The following is a 26351-nucleotide window of genomic DNA, read 5'->3' on the forward strand; positions in this document are numbered from 1 at the left end:
GGAGTGGGGGGGACACTGTAGGCCAAGTAGGGTTGTATTCAGGAACAGAGTGGACAACCAGGGGCTGCAGGAGGCAGGCTTTGTAATATCAAGAGGGTGAGGTGTCTGTCGGTTCATAGGAGGAAGTGATTGGCTAGTTTGAGCAATTCGGAAAACTAGCAGAAAGTTGAAACCCCAGGATACTCCAGGATAAGCAGGAACTGCCTCTGGTACCCTTGAAAGGAAAGTTGTTCAGCCAAGGGACCTTATCCACAAGAGCAGAGCAAGGAGGAGAAATTGCAGTAAGAACATTCAAGGCCTCCCAATTTCAACAGACGTCAAGGCAGCACGTAACATTGGGCCTTGATTTTAGACTTTAGACCACACATGTCCAGATGACAGACCTCTCATTCTCTTGCTGTACAAAACCAGAGCAACACGATGTTCTAAAAGTGACTATCGTTCGATGAAAGACTTTTTTTTCTTCTACATACTACACAAGGCTGAGACGAGATGATACTGAGAAAGAAGCAATTATTTGATATCTTGAGGCAATAAAGCATTCTATTTCTTTTCCTGAAATATATATGCTGTTCTACTCATTAACCTATTTTCCAGCCTTGCAAGTGTTACTGCAAGTGCAATCCAGTGTTATTGGAGGTAAGATTACTGATTAAAAGGAGGGGTAGATAGATGTATCTGTTTCTCAATGCAGACACTGTCTCAAAATAGAAAGATTTATAATTTCTTATGTATTATGTGAAGGTTGCTTCACAACCTCCCCCATCACATATTTCACAGTGTATTTATTTATATTTCTAAATAAATAAAACATTATAAAGCCTTGGAAAGTCAGTGAATGCTCTATACTTTGCAAAGGTTATTGTCAGAAGGAAAAGGATAAAGAGGGCCATTGTCCCTTTTCTCTTTCCCATGCCCTTTCCCTTAGGAGGAACTGTCGGTCATATAGCACTCACTCATATGATGGCATGCCAGCCAGCAGCTAAAAAGCCCCAGACAAATCTGCATGCAGCATTCTAAAAACCAGACCTTCAAAAAATGTAAGGTTCAACTAGTAGAGCAGCTAAAACAGTGTCTGGCACGTGGTAAACTCTTATTCCAATATTGGTTAACTAATGAATAAATGTTGACAGTAGCTGTTATTGAAATGAACCAATGCATAGTCCAAAATGATGGGCACATGTACATGAAAACCTACTTGTTAACTCTCAAGGCCACTTCTTACACTGGAGCATGTACCAGTGTTAGTCTTGAGTCCACACCTTGGGTCATCTCATGAGGATCACCTAAGGTAGTCCCACTCTATGAGATCCTGGTTCAGTTTGTCCAGGGCCATGAATCTGCATTTCAGAAAAGCACCCCAGATGATTCTTAGACCCACTACACTTTAGGAATCACAAAGCTCAATAGTGAAATGTATGCCTTTTGGAGAAAAAGAAGGAAGGTAAGAAACTCCTGCTGACCAGCACAGGCCATGGTCACCCTTTCACTCAGGTGTGCGTCTCTTCCTTCCCTACCTGAAACAACGCTTCTTCCCAATGCATATATGTGAGTTTCATGATGAAATGACACGTGCCTTTGGATAATACTTAACAGGTTTTTTTTTTTCATTCTAAGAATGTATTTTGTTTGTATTTATTTACTTAAATCAAGGCCACCTAAACCAAAAACCCCTTGGTCTCTGTGCTCTGATTCCTTTTTTGATGGGCTTTAAAGTTACTGTCCCCCTCATCTCAGCTATCGTCCCAGTGATCCCCAGCCCCTTCTACACTCTGCCTCACTGTGCGGTGTTCCATGCTGCCCTTTTCTACTATCTCAGACTTCATCCCACCTCTCTACTCTCTTCCAGGTGAGTAAAGCAAGTTCTGAACTTCGAAAAGAGTTATTTTTGCTTAAGACCGTAAACTTGTCATAGTTTGACTCCTTCTTCTTCTTCTTCTTCTTCTTCTTATTATTATTATTATTATTATTATTATTATTATTTGAGACAGGTATTGTTATGTTGCCCAGGCTGGTCTTGGATTCGTGGACTCAAAGATCCTCCCGCCTCAGTCTCCTGAGTAACTGCCAGTATAGGTGTGTGCTCCCCCGCAGTTTTTGAGATAACCTAGACTCCTTTGTGGTGAGAATGGGACAGGCATTTTCATAGAGAGAAGCAGCTGTGTCCTCAGCCTCCCGAACTGCTGTAGCCTTTTCCTTTTTTCATCCCTATTGGTCCCTTTCAGGGATCATCTTCTGCTCAAGACCAGAAGATGAACGCTTATAGGGTTGACTTGTGTGCCCCAGTCCTTTGATGATGGCAATGGCGTCTTGTGGGAGTTCTGTCCTTTGTCTTTCTTTCTCTCTCTGGGCTTCAGTCTTGGGATGGGAGACTTTCTGGCTTCCGTGTCATCCATTCACTCGCGTATCCTTCATTGGCAAGGCCCAGACAAGGGGTCCTGCCACTAGGCCTTTAACTGTTTCTGCAGCAGGCTTGCCAGTCATTTCTGCTCCTTCAGCCACCACACTCGGGCTGCTGTCTGCAGAGAGACCAAAAGCTCCTCCTGGCATGCAGGATGTAGCCTCTGAGCACAGGGACATGCTTGTAAGCAGTTGCTCCCACTACCTAAAGATCCTCTGAGCACACCTGCCATGATGTGCTGGTTCCACGCTCTACTGGATTCACGAAGGCCGCTCTTGCTGGTGCTGTGTTAATGTGCTCTGAGTCTGCAGACTTGGTGGCCTGTGTGTCCATAGCACCTGCTTTGGTGCCTGTTGTTACCGCTGCTGTTGCCGCTTCATTGAGCACTGGCTGCATTGCAATTCGAATGAAGAAGAGTGCCCTTCCATGAACACATGTGCGGGAGACGTGTTGAATTTCTTCTCCCTCAGCATAATCAGAGGAGGTGACCCCAAACACCTCAGAGACCATGGGAAGTTCCTAATGCCAGCCTGATGCAGATTCCCTTCTCCACGGAGCACCATGGCCACTGGGCTCTGCGTTCCACACAGGTATGCCCATTGTGTCCTCAGCGGGATGGCCTGGGTACAGACGTAAGCCTCCATTGGTGGTCTTAGGGGATAAACAAGCTTTTTCCAGATCTTTTGCATCTGCAGGGGCACAGCTGCAGGTGAAATGAGTGGCCAGTGGCAAGCTTCAGGTGGAACTGTTGTCATTACTGTGGATGGCTGTCTTTACAAACCTCAAGGAGGCAGCCCTGTTGCCTCAAAGATCTTTATAGGCCTACAGCCTCTCTACCCTGAATGTCTCAGCCGCTTTTTTTTTTTATTTTTGTTTTTTGAGATGGAGTCTCGCTCTGTCACCTAGGCTGGAGGACAGTGGTGTAATCTCGGCTCACTGCAACCTCCACCTCCTGGATTCAAGTGATTCTCCTGACTCAGCCTCCTGAGTGGCTGGGATTACAGGTGTCTGCCGCCATGCTCGGCTAATTTTTGTGTGTGTGTGTATTTTTAGTAGAGATGGGGTTTCACCATTTTGGCCAGGCTGGTCTCGGACTCCTGACCTCAGGTAATCCACCTGTCTCAGCATCCCAAAGTGCCTGGATTACAGGTGTGAACCACATGCCCAGCCTCTCAGCCACTTCTAGTCAGGCCAGCAGCGTGGTGTCAGATATTTCCTGGCTGGGGCTGGTGGATACAAGGTCCACAGCCACCATTCCCGTGGTGTTTAGATGGATCATTGCTCTTCTTTTGCTATCTGGAAAAAGTCTCTTTCAAAAATCTGTTAAATTAACTTATTTTTGGCCTGAGGCTGCCTCCATACCTTGAGTGTCTGTGTCAGGAGCCACAACCTAACTTAGTAGGTAAACAAACCAAAAGCCTAATTTAGGAGCATATTTTTGTAACAAATAGCTGTGTCACAGCCAGTCATAGCAACCGAACTTCCGCTAATCACAGGCTACCCACTGATCAGACCATGTCCAAAAAAGGCAAATACCGGAGTTGTAACCAATCAAGCTATTTCTGTAGGGTACTTCCAGTTTTCTGTCTATAAATAATCCCTGCCCAGGGAGCTCTCTGAACTTCCACTTGTTCTGGGTGTTGCCTGATTCATGAATCATTCTTTGCACAATTAAACTCTGTTCAATCTAATTTGTCTAAAGTTTTTTCTTTCAACAGAACGATGTGTACTTGAAAACAGTACACTCTCTCTTGCACAGCTGTCCCTGGAACTTCCCCACGGAGCTGTTAAACTTGCCCTCCGCTGGCTGTTTTCCACAAAGTAATATGTTTTTACATAGATTCATGGCTCATGGCAATGTTTCATTAAGACAGTTCTTGATGGCTGCTCCACACCTTTCTCACAACATCTCACAGGCTGCCCTGCTGAGCCAGGTCTCCCTGGAACCCGGGGCTCCTGCGCAGGCCTCCATTTTGTCCCAGAACTCCCAGGAAGTGGGGGCTTGGACTGGAATGGGGACACCGATTACTCTCTACTCAGGCCTTTAGTGCCAGCTGAGGTCGATACTGGTGCCAGGATCGAGACTGTGCCCATCCCATCGAAGGCGGATAGATGTGGGGGCGCACTGGACAGGGTCTCCCAGGCTGACACCCATTCACAGCAGCCTGAGCCTAATCTGCCACTGCTCGCCTTCCTCCGACGTCTCCACCTAAACCATCTTTCTACCCGTTGTGACCTATCACCGTCACTCTGCCCTTTGTCCTCACATCTCCTTCCCCACACCCACAACGTGGTGGTCCCTGCTCCGCAATGCAACGGAAACCCTGAGGAGTTCTAGGCAGAAGCTGCGAGGCCTGTGTAGACACTGCCTCCGCAAGGCTGGCCCACTCCTCCGAGGGCCCGCTCAAGGGTGGTTTTGTTTTAAGTTGCAAAATAGAAGTTATCACCTGTGGGCCCTGAAGTCCTCATTTCCACTGGATGACAGGAATGTGTTTGTTCAGAGATTGCAGTCTCCCTGAACTGGAAGAGACTTTAGAAACGATCTATTACAACACTCTCCTCCTACATAGAGTTGGAGAAATTTCACCCATGGCTGGACAGAATCAAGGAGGCTTACCCTTCGGTACTACAGTTTTTGGCATTACCACAGGAACATAGTGTCCCAGCCATAATGTTAGGTAGTTAGACATTAGCAGCTGGGAGGGGGCGAGAGAGGAGGGCAGAAGGGCTGTCACTAAGACAGGCCCTGGCCCACCTAAGTTCAGCCCCCAAGACCACCCTAACTCCACCCTGATAGATGGTGCTTGTGATAAAGTCTGTGGCCAGCACATCCTGAAGAAAGAAGAACTGGGCACAGATAAAAATCCCCTAAAGTGGCGCATGCCCAGTCCATCTAGGCCACAGACCCATCCTTATTATACAGTCATTATAATAAAATTTACTTGTGGTTTTGCCCCCTGAGTGGGCTTTCCTTAACAAAGTATAAGACGTGCAGTTTTAGTTCAGTGATAGAAGCATAAACTGCTAATCAAATGACACAATCCTGTCACTCAAACACAGCCCAAGCCTCAACTCCTCCCCACAAACTGCATAAACGCTCCCTGAGCTCTATAAAGAGGGGCTGATTTCACTTCGCAGAGGTTACCCCACTCTCCCTCTGAGAATGCATTACTGTGTTTCAGAAAGCCTTGTTTTGAGCTTGCATTACGGAGTTAGTTTGCAATTCTTTGCTCACTATCACGAGAACTGAGACTGCTGGTCCAGAGGTCCGGCTTTGTTGATCTCCATCCCAAGGCAGGATTCCAGGTAACAATACCATCTTGGCAGTTGCCAATTTTCCTGTGTACATATGGGGATCTATTTTGTTTCCATATAAACACAAAACAAGCTTGATTTATCATATAAGCAATTCCAAAGCATTCTTTTAAGCAAGTTGTTCATGTAAGTAGATACAAATGAAAGTTGAGTACCCTCAGTAACTGCTGGCAGTATTAGAGCTATCTACTCGTATTTAGAATCATCAAATTTAGGGAAAACAAAAAAGTAGGTGTTTCAGAATGCCCCCATGCTTCTCAGAAAGGTTTGATCTAAATCTAGCAAAGCCACTTTATATGGGAGAGACCTGAACATTTTTAGGCCTGAGTTGGTGTCACTGGGGACAATGATATACTGGCAACTGGATTCATAAATCCTCTAAATCCGAAAGCACTTGCAGCAAGATTACTCTGGGAATAACATGTCCGTGGGGAACTTTGTTTCCCCCCACGCTGGATTAGAAGAGTTGTTTGGAATTTTCACAAAGACCAGGGTCAGCATCAGATTAAACTGGTGATCAGAATTCTGAAGGCTCATATGAACAGCAGCTGGGTGTGGAAAAGGTCACCCTATGCTGACATGTGCTGGAACATCTTTCTATGCTCCACATTTTACTTAGACTTGTCGGGTCAAGATATTTCTGATTGCAAGGCGTTTGTTTCCAAGTTGTTACGTTTGTGATTTTGTTCATAAGGGAGTTGATGGCATTAACTAGGTAGAAACAGAAGAATATTGGGGGTTGAGAGATTACAAACTACATATTGGCTGCAAAGTACACTACTCCAGTGACAGGTGCACCAAAGTCTCAGACTTCACCCCTATAGTTCATCCACATAACCAAAAATTACTTGTATCCCCAAAGCTAATGCAATTTTTAAATACTTACTTAAAAACAAGAATGTGGGAAGCATCCTACTGTGTTAGCCCTCTGGACCATCCAGCCTGGCATTTTTTATTGACAGAAGTATCAAAGGATAGATCATGAAAAAACATCATTGCTTTTCTTGACTAACCTGAATTTCAGTAGAGCCTGACTTCCCTTAGTAGTAGATTTTTGTTTTTTTGAAACAAGGTCTTCCTCTGTTGCCCAAGCTAGAGTGAAGTAGTGTGATCATAGCTCACTGTAGCCTCAACTCCCCGGGCTCAATTGATCCTCCTTCCTCAGCCTTGCAAGCAGCTGGGATTATGGGCATGAGCCACCATGCCCAGCTAATTGTTTAATTTTATGTTAAGACGGGGTCTCACTATGCTGCCCAGGCTGGCCTCAAACTCCTGGACTCAAGTGATCCTCCCACCACCCATTCCCAAAGTTCTGTGATTACAGGTGTGGCCATCGCACCCATCCCCTTAGTAGTATTTTAATGTATCCATTATTCCTTGGAACCCTTTTATATCTTGTTAACTTTTGTGATATTTATTTGCTTTGGCCTGAATATTGGCATCCCCCATATGCTGGCACCTACATATGTGATAGTATTAAGAGTAGTGATGTGGGAGGTGATTAGGTCATGAGGGTGGAGTCCTCTTGAATGGGATTAGTGCCTCTTTTATAGAGATGTGAAGGAGCCTCCCGTTCTCTTCTTCCATGTGGGGACACAGCAACCAGGCACCCTCTATAAACAGGAAATAGTCCGTCACCAAACACAGAATCTACTGGTGCCTTGATCTTGGACTTCCCAGCCTCCAGAACTGTGAGCCATAAATTTTGGTTGTTTATAAATTAACCAGTCTAGGGTATTTTTGTCATAGCCATCCACATAGAGACATTAGTGTTCCATGCTAGGGAAAAGAGTCCTTCATGTTTTCTACCTAATTAATTTCACTTAAGTTTGAAAATAATGTCCCCTCCTCTAGCTACTTCAGAATCGGAAAAAGAGATGTGTGTCCTTCTCTTTCATCCAAGGTCCTTCTCTTTAGTCCAAGACCTGTGCCTGTCCTAAAACATGTACTAGACAATGACTAAAACTCATCTGTAATGCACATTGACTTGATGTATTTTACATCTTGCTTCTCCTCTTGTTTCTCTTGACTTTGTAAGCTGCTGACCTGGTTGGTTGGTCTGCCATTTCTTCCTGATCTTGACTCTGATCTATACAATTTCATCCCCTGGTCATCAACTCTTCCATCATCTGAAGTCATCATGTCTCCTTGTTTGGCACTGAACTTGTACGCCATACTGGAATACAGATCATCTAGTCTAACCTAGTCACAGGTGTTTTTCTACTTAACACGCTTGACTTCCTTCACCAAACATCCTCCCCACACAATTAACTTACTCTAGTCTTTTAAACCAAACGATAGATGTATTTATCTTATCCATGTCACTCATTAGTTTATGAACTGCAGTCCTGAATCCTTTACAATTTACCTAATAACTCAGGTTTTTTTTTTTTTTTGAGAAGGAGTCTCACTCTGTCTCCCAGGCTGAAGTGCAGTGGCACAATTTCAGCTCCCTGCATCCTCTACCTCCTGGGTTCAAACAGTTCTCCTGCCTCAGCCTCCTGAGTAGCTGGGATTACAGGCACATGCCACCATGCCCGGCTATGTTTTGTATTTTTAGTAGAGACAGGGTTTCACTGTGTTGGTCAGGCGGACCTCGAACTCCTGACCTTGTGATCCACCCGCCATGGCCTCCCAAAGTTCTGGGATTATAGGTGTGAGCCACCATGCTCGGTATAACTCAGATTTTAAAAAATAACACAGGAGCTGAAAATGTGCCAGGTAAAGTTGCACTACATGCCTTCGCCCTCCAAACTAGGTGACAGCCCAACCCTCTGTATAATCCTAGGACTGTCTAAAACAAAACCACATGGGAGGAGAACAGTGGCAGGGGCTCCTCTATATTTGATGGGCATGGGGGACTTACCTGATTGCCACTATCTTCAGGAACTTTCCAAAGGAGTAAAGTCACTTAGTGTTGGTCATCAGAGCTAGTGATTTTTTTTTCAAGAAGCTGGATATTACAACTTTATTTCTACTTGTCTCTCTTACAAATAATTAATATTTTGTTAGATCCTGTCCTAGGAAACCATGTTAGAGCTTCCAGTCCACGTCCTTAATTCCACGGGCCTCACTCTCCCTTCTAGTTGTGGCACAAGTGACCGCAACCATTACAGTCAGATGCTGAGCATCAAAACAAACACGTTTCTGTGTGTAGCACCACAGCCCTTTTCTCATTTGTTCATACAATTGTTTTAAATTGAGGATCAATTATGTGTCCCAAGCATCAAATATTCAGCAGTGAACAAAGAAGTTAAAATCCCTTGCAGAATTTATATTATTTGTAGAAGACAAATAAATAATATCAAATATACAAAATGTACAAAACCAAATATATAGTATAAATTAAATATACAGTATATCAGGGATAGATGCTAAAGATAAAAAGACAGGAAAAGGAGACAGGGACACCAGGCAAGTCACCACAGAGTTGGTGGCATTGCGTAAAAGTCTAAAGGAAGGAAGGAAGGAGGCTTGGGGCTGTGTATCAGAACAGCATTTCAGGCAAGGAGAACAGAAAAGACAAAGGCCCACGAGAGGCCAGCGTGCCTGGACACTAGCAAAGACTGCGGCTTCCAGCCGGAGATGAGGTTGCAGGGTGAGGGCACATTTAACTGTCGACTTGCAGGTCACAGTTGGGACTTTGGATTTTCTTCTGAGCGCAATGGGAAGCAGATACTGTGTTTCAAAGAGCAGCTAGTTGAAATTTTGAGATGATGACTCTTGTTGTAGAGGAAAGAAGGGGTGAAATGATCAAAGCAAAGGCTGCTTAGAAGGCTGATGCATGGATCCAGGAGAAAGATGCTGGTGTCTTCAGGGAGAGTGCTGGCCAGGGAGAGATGAGAAGGGGTCAGATTTTGGATGTTCCCTGAAGGTAGACCCAAAAGGATTTTCCGGCAGATCAGATGCCAAGTGAGAGAAAGAGAGGAGTTGAGAATAATTGAGATCTTTTGACCCATATAGGCATCCCACCAAATCTAAAATCTTCAGACTTTGCTGATATTCCCAGGAGTTTAGGAAGCACTTTAAAACACTAATGCTAACAATAATGCTGGAGTCTGTATTCAAACTATTAATGCTTAATTTTTTGCTTTCTTGATTGACACATATATAGTATATACAGTTTACTGAATATAACTTTCTTTATATCTGTTTCCACATGTAAAATTATTTCTTATTAAAGAATATCCAAACTTGTCTTAATTTTAAAACGGGAGATGTAGGCTGGGCACGGTGGCTCACACTTGTCATCCTAGCATATGGGAGGCCAAGGCAGGCAGATCACTTGAGGTCAAGAGTTTGAGACCAGCCTGGGCAACATGGCAAAACTCAGTCTCTACTAAAAATACAAAAGTTAGCCAGGTGTGGTGGCAGGCACCTATAATTCCAGCTGCTCGGGAGGCTGAGGCAAGAGTCGCATGGACCCGGGAAGCACAGGTTGCAGTGAGTTGAGATCTTGCCACTGCACTCCAGCTGACAGAGCAAGACTCTGTCTCAAAAAATAATAATAATAAAAATAAATAAAACAAGAGATGCTACTGTCTTGGGCCAGGGTGGTGGTGGGGGAGAAGGGGTAAGAGTGTTCAAGAGGACTGTCTGACATACCAAATGGGAAGTACCAGACAAAGACAGGATGTGACAAAGTATTAGGTTGATGCAGTTGCGATTAAAAGTAACGCAAAAACCGCAATTAGTTTTGCACCAACCTAATACCATAGATTGGGTGGCTTACAAATAGCAGAAATTTATTCTTCAAAGTTCTGAAGGGTAGAAATCTGAGATCAGGGTGCCAGCATGGTAAGATTCCTGAGAGGGCTGTCTTCTGGGTTACAGAGTGCTTACTTCTTCTTGTATCCTCACTTGATGGAAAGAGACTGACTGAGCTCTCTGGCCTCTTCTCATAAGGGCACTAATCACATTCACGAGGGCTCCACCCTAATGACCTGATTCCTTCCAACCAGGTTCCACCTCCTAATATCTCCACTCTGGGGATCAGATTTCAATGTATGAATTTTTGTGAGGACAAAAACCTTCAATCCATAACAGACGAGAAATAAAGAAAATAAATTGTCCCAATGTATTAATGGTAAGTGGATTATTTTTGTTGTTGTTTTCAAGACAGAGTCTCTGTCACCCAGGCTGGAGGGCAATGTCACAGTTTTGGGTCACTGCAACCTCTGTCTCCCAGGTTCAAGTGATTCTCATGCCTCATCCTCCAGAGTAGCTGACACTACAGGAGTGTGCCATCACACCCAGCTAATTTTTTTGTATTTTTAGTAGAGATGGGGTTTCACCATGTTGGCCAGGCTGGTCTCCAGCTCCTGACCTCAGGTGATCCACCCGCCTTGGCCTCTTAAAGTGCTGAGATTACAGACAGGAGCCAATGTGCCCCACCAGATTTTTATCATTAACAAGAATGAAGAATAGTACACGATATCTTTGTGGGTGGGCTCATTTAACAATGATTTTCTAGTGTCTTCTTGGTGCCTAGGTGCTAGAGACATGACAGTGAACAAGATGTACAGAAATCCCAAATCTCAAGGAGCTTACATTCTGGAGGGTGGAGACAAGTAATATGTATGTAATATGTCAGATGATAAGTACTAAAGGTGGTGGGGGGGTGTGGTGATGGGGCAGCAAGGAAGGAGGATTGAAAGTATCAGGGGGATTCATACGTAGTAAATTCTTAGAATCTGTTAAATAAAATATGGGGTTTATTCCTATGTCTACTTTTTAAACAGCTTGATACAGGTAAATGTATTCATTTAATCAATTTGACTACCAGCACAATAGGCCATGGGTCACACACTTAGTATTTCTAGATTCTTCAGATTATTAGAAATGAAGAATGAAGCAAAGCACCCTTAGTAAGGGTAGTGGCCCTTGCGCACTTTGTGCACCCTGTAGGGATAACAAGGAATGAGCAGTAAACGGTACTTGGTTAGATGGTAGTCATTGCAGGCAATTGGCTTTAGACTTACACTTCGTATCAGCTCTATTTAACCTACTCAGGTTGTCCTCATTAGGGCTTTTCATTTGGAACGCTATTATAGCAATCATATATGGTATTTTTAGCATCTTATATAAACTTTCCCACAAATGCCCAAGTTATATAATCAGCTCCCCCTCGGCCCCCCCACCCCTGGCTTTCTTTCAGCTTCCCACAGTTGTACAGTAGGGGCAAGGAGGTATGAGTGCAATAGGGGACCCCTGTACAGTGACTGCAGGTGTTCAGGTCTCAGAGACTGGTTCCCCCTCTCTAAACAGGGATGGGTATGTACCAACAAAATGTGTTTCTTGATACCCTTCTCTTCTATTATCAGCCCTCACCTGCTGTTACATTTTCAGCAGGTATCACATTGCTGTGTTCCTCACTCTGGGAGATGCTCTGCCTCCTCTTACTGTGTTCAAACCAAGCCCTGGGGCTTGGCTCCAGAGGCAGAAGGCACCTTAGGGGTAGTTCCAGTTTCCTCTTTCTACAGATAGCAAATGAGGCCCAGGGAACCCAGGTGACTTCTTCTCTGGCATAGAGGCATGAATACAGTCAGCACCAGGTGTCTGGATTCCCTCGCTGGTATGACTTCTAGGAAACTAGCAGCTTCTCAGATCTCAATTTTCTCATATATATATATATATAATGAGAGGTATGAAAAGGTGGTCTCTAGAGCCGCCTCCATCTGTGTATTGTGTATAAAAATGCTACTGGGGACCAGGCGTGGTGGTTTATGCCTCTAATCCCAGCCCAATGGGAGGCTGAGGCAGGGGAATTGCTTGAGGCTAGGAGTTTGAGACCAGCCTGGGCAACATAATGGGGCCCGCCTCTATAACAAGTTAAAAAAAAAAACAAAAAACAATTTGCTGGGCAGAGAGGCATGGGTCTGTAGTCCCAGCTACTAGGAGAGGCTGAGGTGGGAGATTGCTTGAGCCCAGGAAGTCAAGGCTGCAGTGAGTTATATACTCACTTGCACTGCAGCCTGGGTGACAAAGCTAGGTTGTGTCAAAAAAAAAAAAAAAAAAAGCTATTGGGTAGGTACTGTTTATATAAAACGTTACAGTTGACTCTCTTTGAATAGAACATTATCAACTGAAATGAAACAGGAATGGGAGATATTTTGCTTGGACTGACAAATTCAGTTTCTTTTTTAATAAGAATGTAAAGAAACAAATGGTAAATTCACCCACAGCAAAAAAAAAAAAAAAAAAAAAAAAGAGGTTCAAATACACATCTTCAGCTGAGTTGTATACAAGAAAAGCACTGTGTTATGTTACTCTTAAATAGGGGTTTACCAAACTATATCAGGAAAAGTCTTATGGTGTGGCAGTGGGAGGCAGGGATAAGCAGGCAATGATGGTGATAAGCACTTTCCAAATTAGGAAACAGATATGCTTTTCTTCTTACTCTCTTACATAACTGATCTATTTTAGAAGACAACACTGAAAAACCGAAACAGAATACAAATCTCATGATTTTACTACTTTGTTAGCAAAGAATGACACGAGCAAGTAATGTGGAAGGAAAAGGAGAACTCTTCACTCCATTATACTTCTGCTAGCCAGGGGCAGCTTAGCAGGATTCCCTCTTCTCCATCACAGCCTGCTGGGTGACTCAGAGACCTGTCTCAATTTTAGGAAATGAACGAAGAAGGACACTAATTTTTCTCGCCTTTGAATTTAAACAAGCAGTCACATTATTGTGCAACTTTTGGGTGGCAGAGAATGATGGAAGGGTGACTTGTGACAGTGCCAGTGACTGCTTTGCCTAGACTTCCTGATTCAAAGGGAAGTTATGCAGCACACAAAGGCCACAGCGGCAGTACAGCCTCTTACATAAATAAGTTACATAAATGAGAACAAGTTATGTAAATGTATAAACCAGCAAACATGAATTATAACCATTCACAAATGCCAAGGAGAACACGGTAAGATTCCTCCTACAGTCCCATTTTTTTTCTCCCGCACATTATCATAATTGTGCCATTTTATTTCACATCAGAATCAGATGTGGTTGTCATATTTATTAGGGAAAGGAACTCCAAAGGACAAATAATACTTCACATTATTTTCTGAACCACATATTGTACTTTTGGCAGAAATCCCACAATAGAACCTGACTTTATATTTGAAAAGAAGTTTATGAGTGTTTATTAATTTATTATGTTCCTTGTAATAAACATGAACACATTGATTAAATATTTACTATTGTACATTTTGCAAGTTGCCATTAGGAACAATGATGCGTTACAAAAATGAATGTGCATGTACACATGGATATTGGTTATACTATTTGTGATTTCAAGTCTCAAGGGAGTATGTGGACATCAGCTGAAAGTCACTGTTCTTCTTGTTAATGAAAGGTAGTAATTTAAGGGTTAGGATTGGATTTAAGGTTATGATCATGACTTAATCCCAGTGCTTCCCACGCCAAATGCTTAGGAGGTGCTCCTTGGATCTAGCTGCAATTTGCTTCAGGTGCAATGCGAATGATAAATGAACTTGTTTCTGTCTGCATCCTGTTGGAACAGGAGGCTTGGCTTTTTCTCAGGCACCTCTTTTTTATTCATTCCCTTTAGGGTAATATAACTCTATCTTTTCTGACGTTACACGAGTTGTTCATTGTGTAGTGAAAACACATTAACTCAAAACATTTTTTAGCCTTAATTGCCTGTTCCTTATAAAAAGAAATGTTAAACTTTTACCAATTTCAAACACAGCATGCTCAGGTTAACTTTCCAATTAGCAACTTCCTTTACTTTGAAAATCTCATATATTTCTAAGAAATATTACATATGATTAGTCTAACGTAGTAACATAATAGTGGAATAGACGTGATCTTAAAATCTATATTAGCTGTGTGATTTTTGACAAATAACTTTCCCTCTGTTTCCCACCATTTGAAAAAGGACTAAAAGTTGTAAGTGACTCCCAACATTCACAATCTAATACCCTATCATCAAATCTATATTTTCAGCGGAGAGCTTTAAACTTGCTGCTGTGAAGTTTAAGGGAAATAGCACCCATTACATATCAATCCCATCATTTTCTTCTGTCGGCAAAACTGCAGACCCTGCTTGGGTTGTAGTAATACGGTGACCGCCATGTGAAAAACATGTTTCTTGGTGTTTTCTTTTAAAAATGCCAAATATAGACCTTAACCAGCTGTAAGGCAGTGCTTGAGGTGTGGAGACACCTGAGGAACCTGTGGGCTTTCTCCCTCGAGGTGGGCCCACCATCAGTTTTAAGCAAGACGGGCAGTCATCTGGAACTAGGAAAAACTCCTTGCCCTCTGGAGGGAGTCGCCGCAGGAACGTGGGTTTTTTGTTCATATTTAAAGTTGAGTCCTCTAGAACCGAAGAGTCTCAGTCATCTGCCGAAGGTGCCCTCCCAGGCCCCCAGCTTGGTCGCGCCCACCTGGAACCTGGGCACAGAGCTATGAAAATGCAGACCCGCACAAGCGCGAGGCCACGCCGGGAGACCCCCGCCCGCCAGGAGTTGGGGCAGGTCCGGCCTGGGAGGGGGATCGGGGGAGGGATGGTGACCCTGAGTCCCGCGCGGCAGGGGAGCGTCCCCCAACCCCCGGCAGGGGCGAGGGCCACCGCAGGTGGGGGCGTCAGTGGGCAGGCAAGCGGGGACTGAAGCTCCGGGCTCCTTCGGGCTTTGTTCCGTCACGAGCCGAGCCCTCCTTTCCGGAGAAGCCAATTAGATCTCCGACGGAAGAATCATCCGACCTGCGTCCCCCACCCGGAGGGGGCTCGGAAGGGGCGGGGCCCAGCGCTTGGCTCCTCGGGAGCGCGGCCGCGGGCGGCATGGGGGAGTCCCGGGCGCCGTCGCGGAGCCCGGCCCCGCCCTCGCCAGGCCCCGCCCCCGCCAGGCCCCGCCCTCGGGGCTTCCCGGGCGCGCGCAGCCCGGCCGTGTCCGCGCGCCACGCCCCCCTGCTCGCGGGCCGCGTGCGGAGCCGCGCGCCCGGGAAGCTCCGGGACCGTGGCGGCGGGCGGCGGCGGCGCAGCCCTCTGCGGGCCATGTCCTCTCCGGCGGTTGCGAGGAGCTCCCCAGGAGGGAGTCGGGAGATGGCCCCAGCGCCGCAGGGCGGAGGCCGGTTCTGGGAAGTGGGCGGCGGCAGCGGCCATCGGCTGGAGCGCGCGGCCGCGGAGTCGGAGCGCTGGGAGCTGCTGCTCCGCCGCGGGGAGCTACTGGCGCTGGGCGGCCACCTGAAGGGCGCGCTGGAGGCGTTCGCGGCGGCGCTGCGTCGCGGGGCCCCGGCCAGGCCCGAGTGCCTGGGCGCCCTGGTGGACTGCCTGGTGTTCAACTACCGGCTCCGCCACGGGCTGGGCTGGAGCGCGGCCCCGGTTGCGGGCGCTGACGGCGGCGCTGGCGGGCTCCTCAGATGCCTGGGCTGCCGGGGCTTCCTGAGCGAGCCGGTGACCGTACCCTGTGGCCACAGCTACTGCCGCCGCTGCCTGCGGAGGGAACTCCGCGCCCGCTGCCGCCTCTGCCGGGACCGGCTGCCGCCCGCCACCGCCAGTGCCACTGATGCTGAAGGGACCGCCCCACGGCCGCCGCCTCTGGCCGCCGCCATCGCCGCCTCAGACTTCAGAACCAGCGTCGTCCTCAACCACCTGGCCGAGAAGTGGTTTCCGGGCCAGCGCGAGCGGGCCCGTGCGGCCGGCAGGCTCGGGGAGCTGCTGCACCAGGGGCGCTACCGGGAGGCCCTGGCCGCCGCCTGTGAGGCGCTGCGAGCAGGTGACCGCGCGGCGATGCGGCGGGGCCGGGCCGACCGCACCCTCCTGGCCTTGAGGGCCGGGGACCCGGAGCTTGTCTGCGCCCCGAGAGTCTCCTCTGCTTCCCCATGGCCGCTGGGCCACTGGCTTGTCGTGTCTCGGGGTGCTGGGGGGTGTGGGAGGGGGCGGCGCCCCGGGGTGCTTCGGTCACAATGGGGATCGCCCTGGGAGCCGACTGTGACGCGGCGCGGGGAGGGGCGCTCGGCGCGGGGTTCCCTCGGCCGCGGCCTGGCTGTTGGGCGCGCGCTCCGGGCGCGGAGTGGGTGACCCGGACCGTGGCCGCCCCGGCGCGGGATGGGTGGGAGCTGGGCTATCCCGAGCGGCCGCTCGCTTCCTGCCGCGCGCTTTCCGGGAATTGGCTCTCGGGCCGGGCCCGCCGCGGGGAAACGACTGCCGGAGCGGAGAGAGAATCCCCCGCGAGGGCAACTAGGCCGGGCAGGCGGCGTCTCCCTTCCTCTCCCACAAAAGTCACCGGGACAATTGGGAACCGCGGGAGGGCAGAATTGCATAAGCTGGGGGCGGGGGGCGTTGTGTAACGGGTGACGTCCGGTGGGCGTGGCGGGAGCTCCGCGCGGGCACCCGGCCCCGGGAGGCCCCGCAGGCCGCCGGTCTTGGGGCGCGGGGCGGAGCTGCCCCGGGTGGTCCCTTGCTACCTGGAAATGCCTGAACTGGTCCTCTTGAAAGTTTTAGCTGGCCTGTTTCAGATCATGCTTATTTCCTATGTACTTTGCAGTGCACCTAGCTTATGGCAAAGATGAGAGGAGCTCCCTGATCCAGAGTTCTTTGCCACGCTTCTCTTGGCCTTTCCACTTAGGATCAGGCTGTGGGGAAAGGCCTCGTAGGTTTTGAGTGCATTTCTTAGTCTCCAGGAAGCAGCCTCGGACTCCTAACCTAGGTTAGCGCTTTCTTCTTAAGGTGGTTTTAGGCGCTGAAAGGGGGCATTGTCAAGCTTCTCTTATGTAAAAGGAAGAGTTGTTCTATAAATCGGTAGTTCTCTACCAGGGGGATTTTATCTCCCCTCTCTCAGGGGACATTATCTAGAGCAATATCTGGAGACATTTTTGGTTGCCACCTCTTGTGGGGGTGGTGCTGGTACTGACACCTAGTAGGAGAGGTCCGGGATGCTGCTCAGACATCCTACGAGGCACAGCAGGATTCCCACAACAAAGAATTATCAGGCCCCAAGTGCCACTGTTGATAAACCTTGTGTTATGCGTATTTCAAGATTTTAGTGTCTATCCATTGGCATGAAATGATAGGGGAATAATCCCCAAGAAAATAGGCATCTAGAATAGCAACTGACTTTTGGTATTACAGGTAAATTTATAGACTGTAACTGAAAGGATCATCTTTCGGGTCATCTTTTGTCCCAAGTGCTTAGTCATATGGAACTAATGTCAAGATCTTGCGTTGTTTAGTATCTTTAGAGTTCGAAGCACAAACCCCGGAGATTTTTGTATTCTTTCGGTGCCTTTGTGAGGAGTAGGCAGGTATGAAATAGAAAGATAGGCTCAAAACAAAAGTAATTGGAATACAGAATTCTGATACAGATGACTCTGCCTCTCTGGGTGAATGAAGTAAGAGAAGAGAAACTGGACTCAGCTGTACAGACCACCTAGTAACTGACCATGTAGTTATTAATGATCCTGTCATTATTGTTGATAATGAAAACAGATCTTCACTATAATTTCTTCATATAATTCTGGTGTGATTTTTAAAGCGAGGAAGGAGATGCCAGGCAGTGAAGACTTGCACACAGTCACCCTGTTAACTGGTTGAGAGGCAGTGCTGTATCTTCCCCTTCTTCTAAACGTTGGTCTAGGGTTCATCCTGCCTTATAGCGCGTGTTTAGTATACATATCCAAGGAAGTTTTTTTGGTCACTGAGGCTGAAACTTATGGACAGTACTACTGATTTAGTGATTTGAGCTTAAATTAGGGGTTTCACAAGAATGCAGGTCCTGGTCCATTGAAGAACAGTGCGCACTTTTGCTAATTGAGGTCTAGCGTAACATTCTGTGACCAATAATATTGTAATTAACAGAGATTCTGGTTCTTGGATCGAGGATATTATGTTTAACAGGAAAAGGCTCTGAAAGATGTAATCTCTCCTTTTTTCAAGTTGCATAGATTGCATATGAGGATTTTGCCCACTTAGCAACTTAATTCTACTTTTGCAGGAATAGAACACAAGTCTTCTGACTTTCACCGCATTAGCTTATTTTTTCCTCATTTTTAGTTCTTTCAAGAATCATTAATTCCGTGCTTGAAAATGTCTGAATGGCACTAACGAGGATAAGTTTTTTAATCTTTTGAATTCTTAATGTGAAGTAACAGGAAAAAAATCTCAGAGCTAACAAATTAGAGTTGGTAAAGGACCGATTTATAAGTGTTTCACAATTTATGGGTGTAAATCAAAATGTTAACTAGTACAGTCATAAGCTGTTTGTACAATCCTTAAGCTTTAACTTCTTTGGAATTGGTAAGTTAGGCATTTGACATGTATTTATATAACTGTACAGTTGTAGTTATTAATGATCCTGTCATTATTGTTGATAATGAAAACAGATCTTCACTATAATTTCTTCATATAATTCTTATAATGAAACAAGTAAATACTATTAACTAGAAAAAATCTAGTCTGCAGTTAGCCCACACACATCCAAACTTATCTCTGCCAGCAGCAAAAGAAAGCTTGAAAACCTTTGCCAAAATCAGAAGTTTCCCATTTAGATTACATAAGTTTCTGTTGAATTGAAATATATTTAGATAACATTTAAACCATTGATCTTTTGGTATTAACTCTCAGATGTTTCATAACTTTCTGTCTTTTTAGTATTCAAGGATATTATGTAAAGTTTTTCCTGCACTGAATCCCTGTGCTTGAGCCTCTTGAAATGATCCCACTAAGCCATGCTGCCTGCCTTTTGTGTTTAATGTTTTTTTACACTGACTTGTCTCCTTCGTGTGTTCACCTCTCCCCCAAAAGAAGACAACAGAACAGTATAATTTACAGTTTGTACAGGTTAAAAAAAAGTAATAAAGGTTGTGGGGGGGGACATTTTGTTTTAAAATATTTGGGTAAGGAAAATTTTGTCTTTAATATTCTGTAATCCTTGACCAGGCATGGTGGCTCAAACCTGTAATCCCAGCACTTTGGGAGACCGAGGCAGGCGGATCACTTGAGGCCAGGAGTTTGAGACCAGCCTGGCCAACATAGTGAAATCCCGTATCTACTAAAAATACAAACATTACCCAGGCGTGGTGGTGCGTGCCTGTAGTTCCCACTACTCCAGAGGCTGAGGCAGAATTGCTTGAATCCGGGAAGTGGAGGTTGCAGTGAGCTGAGACCACACCACTGCACTCCAGCCTGGGCAACAGAGCAAGACTCAGTCTCAAAGAAAAAAAAAATTAAAAATAAAAATATGATCTTTGACTGTTACCCAGTATTTTTACATTATTTGTATTAATATCATTTGATCTTCACAGAGAATTCTATGGAGTACTGTAATATTATCCTCAGAGAGAAACTGAGGCACCTATGGATAGACATGCAGTGTGGCTTAGTGATTAAAGCTCTGCATGCTGGAAGCTGACACCTGGGTTCCAATCCGGACTCAGCCCTCGGTTGTCTCCGACCTTGTGCATGTTGCCTAACCTGTCTGTGTTTTGGTTTCCTTATCTGAAAAATGAGAATAATCTCTACCTCATAGGGTGTTGTGAGAATCAAATGAGTCAAAACATGCTAAGTGCTTTAAATAGTGCCTGACACAGAGTGAATGCCCAGTAAATATTAATTAAATATTTTTAAAATGTAGAAGTGTGTTATGGCTAGAAGGGGATTTCGCTGGAAGTGGAATCTAAACCTTGAGATTTTACATCCTGTTCTGTTCTATCACTTGGTAGAGAGTAACGATTACATCCTGATTTTAGTTTACACATGTTAACTAGCAGTGTAGCATTCATCAATAAACTATAGATACTGAAAAGCTTTAGCTATCAGAAGATCAGTCAAATTATAGGTAAATGGTGAATACATTTAAAGAAAATGTAGAGGGTTTTTATTATGTTTAGTAACTCAACTAGGTTAAAATGAAGAAATTTGAATTTAAGCATTACAGTGGTTTCCCCTTATTTGTGGTTTCAGATACCCACGTGGTGCAGTATGATAAAATATTTTGAGAGACCACATTCATGTACCTTTTATCACAGCATATTGTTATATTGTTCTATTTTATCATCGGTTATTCTTGCTAATTTCTTACTACACCTAATTTATAAATTAAAGTTTATCATAGGTATCATAGTATATATAGGGGTTGGTACCATCCAAAGTTGCAGGCATCCGTGGGGGTCTTGGAACGTATCCCCCTCAGACAAAGGGAGGCTCCTGTAACTTATTTATGTCTTTACTTATTGTGCGGAGGACTTGAAACAGTAAACACTGATGTCTGTGTGGTGATTATAGTTCACAATTATTTTCATTTCTATTATCGTAATTGATCCATACACAAACTCATGTGAGATAGGAGGGCAAGTATTAATATCCCTCATTCACAGATTTAAGAAAAGTTCCAAGAATTTTAGGTGACTTTCTTAAGGCAAGTAAGTGACCAAGTTAAAACTGAAAGCAGAACCAAATATGTGCATATTGATTCTAAACACAACGTTTATTTAAAAATTAGCACACAAAACATAAATCTAAAGTATTCTTACTATTCAACAAATTTTTATTGAGTAGCTACTATATACCAGGCATTGTTTTAGGTGCTAGAAATACAAAAAGGAGTAAAATAAAGTCCCTGTCCTTGTAGAGTTTGTATTTTTTGTTTCTTTTATAATTGCAGCAAATTGAAAATCCCTAGAAAATGGGGTTTACTGCTTAATTGACTTCTACTTAACCAAGACTATATCTCTAATTATTTTCTTTGATTCATAAGGTACTTTAAGGATTTTTTTTTCTTAGTGCCTCAGGGTTACTAAAAAGATCAACTATAACGACTATTGATATAAATGATAAAAAAACTGATTCAAGTGTCCCATTTCAAATGAATAATTTGTTTTTTAACTGTTTTTCATTCATCAAATGCAGAATTTACCAAAACTGAATTATCTTAGATTTCTAGTTATTTATATATTAAATTTTTGTTTATTCAGAATCATTTTTCTGTTTGTTGGAATATTTCTAAGAGGCTTGGAAAATCTCAAGTAAAATTTTAAATGAATTTGTATAGTGTTCTGCCTCTTTCCAAAGGTATTTCTCAAAATTGGAATTGTTTTATTATTGAAGTTGAATGACTTCAGGGAATTCTAAAATGCAAGATGGAAGCTTCTGTTTGGTTTTTTCTTTCCCTTTGGTAAGGTCTTTTGCTTCCCCTCCCCTTGACCCACCTTTGTGGTGTCTGTTGTCCAGTCTGCTCTCCTGATCCCTAAAGATGTTTCTTATCTAGGCTACCATTTATGTGGGTAAAAGACAAGGTAGAAAATACTCTTCTGTATCTTGTGTCAATGGTTAATCTAATATCTTCATCACTTTGTATTGAGATATTTTGGAATGTTATCAACAGTTATTATAGATGGAGCATGTATGTCCTAGGTGTGGTGTTAACTGTTTAACATGCATTATCTTATTCAATCCTCACAGCAGTTATAAAATGTAGGTGTTTTAGAGGTAAGCATATTATAGATGAGGAGAGTTCAAAGCGTTAAACTACCAAAAGGGGATCTGAACCCAATTTCTGAATCCAGTGTTAATGATCTTACTATCCCAAACTCCTACTCCTGAACATTCTTAATCAGTGATCAGCAACTTATCAGTTGGCAGCTTTGAGCTCAACCCTGGTAACCAAGTCCTACTATACTGAACATAATGAACAATAGAAGCAAAAAAAAAATTGATATTCTTGTTAGCCTTTGCAAATTTTGGTAGCTTGATATATAAATCTAAGAAAAAGACACTCAGAAAAATGAGAAAAAGGATATAAATAGACAACTTTCTACACAGCCCAAATACTGAATAAACACAAAGTTTTAAAGGTCAAACTTAATGAAGAAATGGAGGTTGTTAAAATTACGATGCTATTTTTAATTCATATATTTCTAGCAAAGAAAAAAAACACAGCTTGTGGGAGTATAAAATAAAGTTTTTATTGGGGTTGGCAGAATGTGTTGGAAATGTTGTATATCTATATAACTTTCTAGGCCCAGTGTGGTGGCTCATGCATACAATGCCAGAACTTTGGGAGGCCAAGGAGGGAGGACCACTTGAGCCCAAGAGTTTGAGACCAGCCTGGGCAACATAGTGGTACCTAGCTGTACAAAAAATTTAAAAATTAGCCAGGTGTGGGGGCATGCACCTGTAGTCCCAGCTACTGAGGCTGAAGGATCTGTTGAGCATAGGAGGTTGAGGCCTCGGTGAGCCATGTTAATGCCACTGCACTCCAGCCTGGGCTACAGAGTGAGATCTTAGATCTTTTCTCAAATAAATAAAGTACAGTAAATAAGTAACTTTCTACATATTGTATAGCAAATAACTAAAAAGGCAAGCAGATACATAAAGATAGATAGACTTTTGTTATACTTTTTATACTGCCAGAAGTTGGAAGTAACTTAATTTCAGAGTAGGCAGAGTAGGGAATTTTTAAATAGGTTGTTTATATAGTAGGCTATGTTGCAACTATTAAAAATCATGTGGACTAGTATTACATGGAAGAAAAAAGCAGATTATAAACAGCATATATAGTATATTTTATAAAACTACATGTTAAAAATGTACTCTACACATAAAGAACAAAAATGTATGGGAGGCTGTTGTTTTAGACTGACCTCCTGCACTAGGCACCAGCAGACCAGACAGAATTAGAATGGAGGCCCTTGTGCTGAGTGCCACATAATCAAACTGAACTTTGAATTTGAACTGAAATGAGCTAGTTTTCTAAAAAAGAGAGAGAGAGATTTCAGTCAACCTGAGTTAGTGAAATAAGAAAGTCCTCTCTGTTTTAACCTGTAAAGAAAGTTTTCAACTTTAAAACAACCAATCTACTTTTTGTCCCTCAATTCTGCTTTCTTCAGCCCTTTTCTGCCTAGAAGGCTAACCTCCTCTACTTAGCTCATTAGAAGACCCATTTTATAGAATGAGCTGTTGCCCGTTTCTAGAATCACAAATACAAGTCAATTCGAACTTTAAATTTGTGGTAATTTTTTTCTTTTGTTAATACCAACACTGCCTATTTCTTTGTGATGGGAAAAAGATAGTTTTTAACTCTTATTTCTATATTTTTCAAATTTTATGAGTAAACATTTTTTAAGCTTTTGTGATTTGAAAAAAACTTTCTTGAAGGTGAACTAAAGAAACAACTTTAAGACCTGTTACTAACCATGGCTCCCTAAGGATTGGAACAAAGATAGGAAACCATGACTCTAGAATAGAAAACTCTCTCTTCAACCCATGAAATAAATGCTTTGGACAGCTGAAGACTGGATTCCTCAGACGGTGTAGCAGTCTTATTTAAATCTTTTTACTTGCCGAATGACTTACAAATAATACTGGGTATAAAAGAAGAGAAAATGGGAACATGAAATGAGCTTAAGGAATCAAATTTTAACGAATTTTCCCTAATTCAGGAAACGTTTATCAAAGCCAGGATCTGAGGATAAAAGGCAGGAAATAACAGGGAGTTCAAAAATCTTTAAATTACTTTAATAAATGCTGTATATATACAATGAAGGCACAGAATCATAATAGCAAACACGCGATGCTTTCAGTGTACCAAGCCCTGTTCTAAGTACTTTGCACCCATTAACTTACTCTCTAGAGTAAGCCTTGGGGTAGAGACTGTTACCAACATATTAATAGCGTGGAGGTAAACAGCTAGAACTCTGGAGCTGGCTTCCTGAGTTAGAATCTCGAATCCACTGATTACTAGCTGTATGATCATGGGCAAGCTGCGTATACTCTCCACTGTTTCCTATAAAAATGTGGACAATCCTAGATCCATGTAGAATTGTGCTGAAGATTGTAAATCATTTAGAACAGCACATAGTGGTGTTAATAATGTTTTAAAAGCCCCGGAATTTTAAAGCTAAGGAAATTAAAGTACAGAGATTACTTGTAATTTGCCCCAAGTCACAGTGAGTAGGTAGAGGAGCCAGATCATGCTCTTAGTGGTTATCATAAATTGTGGAGGAAGACCCAGAGCAAAGCATCTTGAGAGGAGATTGGTGAGCTGTCTTGCTGGATGATAAAAAGTTATCAAGATAAAGAATGGTATGATAAGGGAGGAGCTCAGCACAGGAAGGAGGCATGAAATGGAATGGTATGCATGGGGCAGTGTGGGTAGTTAGGTACAGTTGGGACTTTGAGTGAGTGGGAGGGCTCATAATGGTAATTAGGGCTGGAGAGATGGGCAGGAGCCAGGCATGGAGGAACTTGTACTAAATAATACGTTTTTTACCTTGTGGATGGTAAGGATGTAGGTAGAGTAGAACTGAAGGCAGGGAGATCAGTTAGCAAGCTATTGCAATAGTATGAGAGATTTGGGGAGACTAACCCAGGGTTACTAGCAATAGGATTGGAAAAGGGCAGATTTGAGGAATATCATAGGAGGTGACATTTACAAAGTTGATTCTGATTTGGGAAGTTAGTGGTGTCAATAATAGAGAATACAATGAAAATGCCTTTTTGGTGAAGAGTATGCTGAGTTTGAGAAAAAGTATGGCAGGCAGTTGGAAATTTGATGAATCTGAAGTTAGGGTGAAAAATCAGGACTAAAGATAAAGATCAGGGAGTTAATTAAATCATGATGACTAGTACATCTGTCCCTGCTTCTGGTAGATATGGAAACAAGACCAGAGATATTAAGTGATTTAGAATAAGGTCACAGAGTTAAGTACCACAGTCATATTCAATGCAATTAGCCCAAACCATGTTGTCTTTGGATTTTGTCAAAGTTGTCAAAATTTTGACAACTTCTGAAATTTTGTCAGTTTCAAAAATGGAAAGTACATAATATGCCAGGCACTTGCCGGGCACTACAGATACGTGCGGTAGTGGAGTGAGCACCAGCATCTTCCCTGATGGCGTGTGCAGTGAGGTGACTCGTTCTCTCCAGTGTCCTCAAGGTCACGTAGAGAGCATACAGTAAATACTTGTTGACTCTTTCAAACTTAAGTTAATGATACAGTCAGGACTGATAGCCATTTTGTTGTCTTTCTTGAAAGTTTACATGGAAGGCAGACCTTGTGTATGCTTTTCAAAGGAGCTCATTTAGTGCACTTGGCTCTTAAGAATTTGAGATCAGTAAGTGTGATGGTGGTAATCTTTTTTAAAAAGTATCAGAAATTTGAACTCACTTGATGGGTTTTTTGTTTTTTTGTTTTTTTGTTTTTTTTTCAAAAAAATAGTCATTCAAAATAATCCGTTAACATTGGAAATTCTCAATAAAAACATTATGCACCAGGAGTTAGGGAACAAGAGTTTTAAAATCTGGCTCTTTTTATCTCTACTTAGGGTGCATCTTCTCTTCTTACCCCAACATATACTGATTTTTTAGGACCTCCTGTAGGGAGATCTCAATATCCTGAATTTTTCTGTGTGGAGAGGGGAAGGAATATGTCTTTTTTTGCTTTGGTCAGAGTGGATACATTTTATAGTTTGACTGTTTTTTCAAAGACAGGTCTTCTAAGTTCCTTCTTTCACTGCTTTCACTGCTGCCGTAAAGGAACCGTATAAAGGTGATTGAGCAGTGAAGGCATGGATAAAAGGGGAAATATTCAACAGTTCTGAATGTGCATGGCATCAAATATAAAGGAGTGAGAACTTGATGTATAAGAAAAAAATTGAAATAAAAAAAATAAAAATCC

General features: G+C 43.6%; 1 protein-coding gene across 5 annotated transcripts in view; it reads left to right on the plus strand.

Annotated features, from left to right (window-relative positions):
- Nucleotides 1-15611: 15611 nt before the first annotated feature.
- Nucleotides 15612-26351, plus strand: part of LONRF1 (LON peptidase N-terminal domain and ring finger 1) — a 34911-nt gene continuing 24171 nt past the window's right edge. For 3 of the 5 annotated variants that reach the window (XM_055287673.2, XM_063637801.1, XM_055287663.2), the window contains exon 1: nucleotides 15636-16453. In XM_055287673.2, coding sequence (XP_055143648.1) covers nucleotides 15733-16453 — 721 coding nt within the window. In that variant the 5' untranslated portion in view covers nucleotides 15636-15732. Of the gene's footprint in view, nucleotides 16454-26351 lie in introns of all 5 variants that reach the window. The other 2 variants (XM_055287644.2, XM_055287654.2) reach the window with 2 other exon arrangements.

This window comes from Symphalangus syndactylus, chromosome 1, assembly GCF_028878055.3.
Source record: "Symphalangus syndactylus isolate Jambi chromosome 1, NHGRI_mSymSyn1-v2.1_pri, whole genome shotgun sequence".
Taxonomy (NCBI): Eukaryota; Metazoa; Chordata; class Mammalia; order Primates; family Hylobatidae; genus Symphalangus; species Symphalangus syndactylus.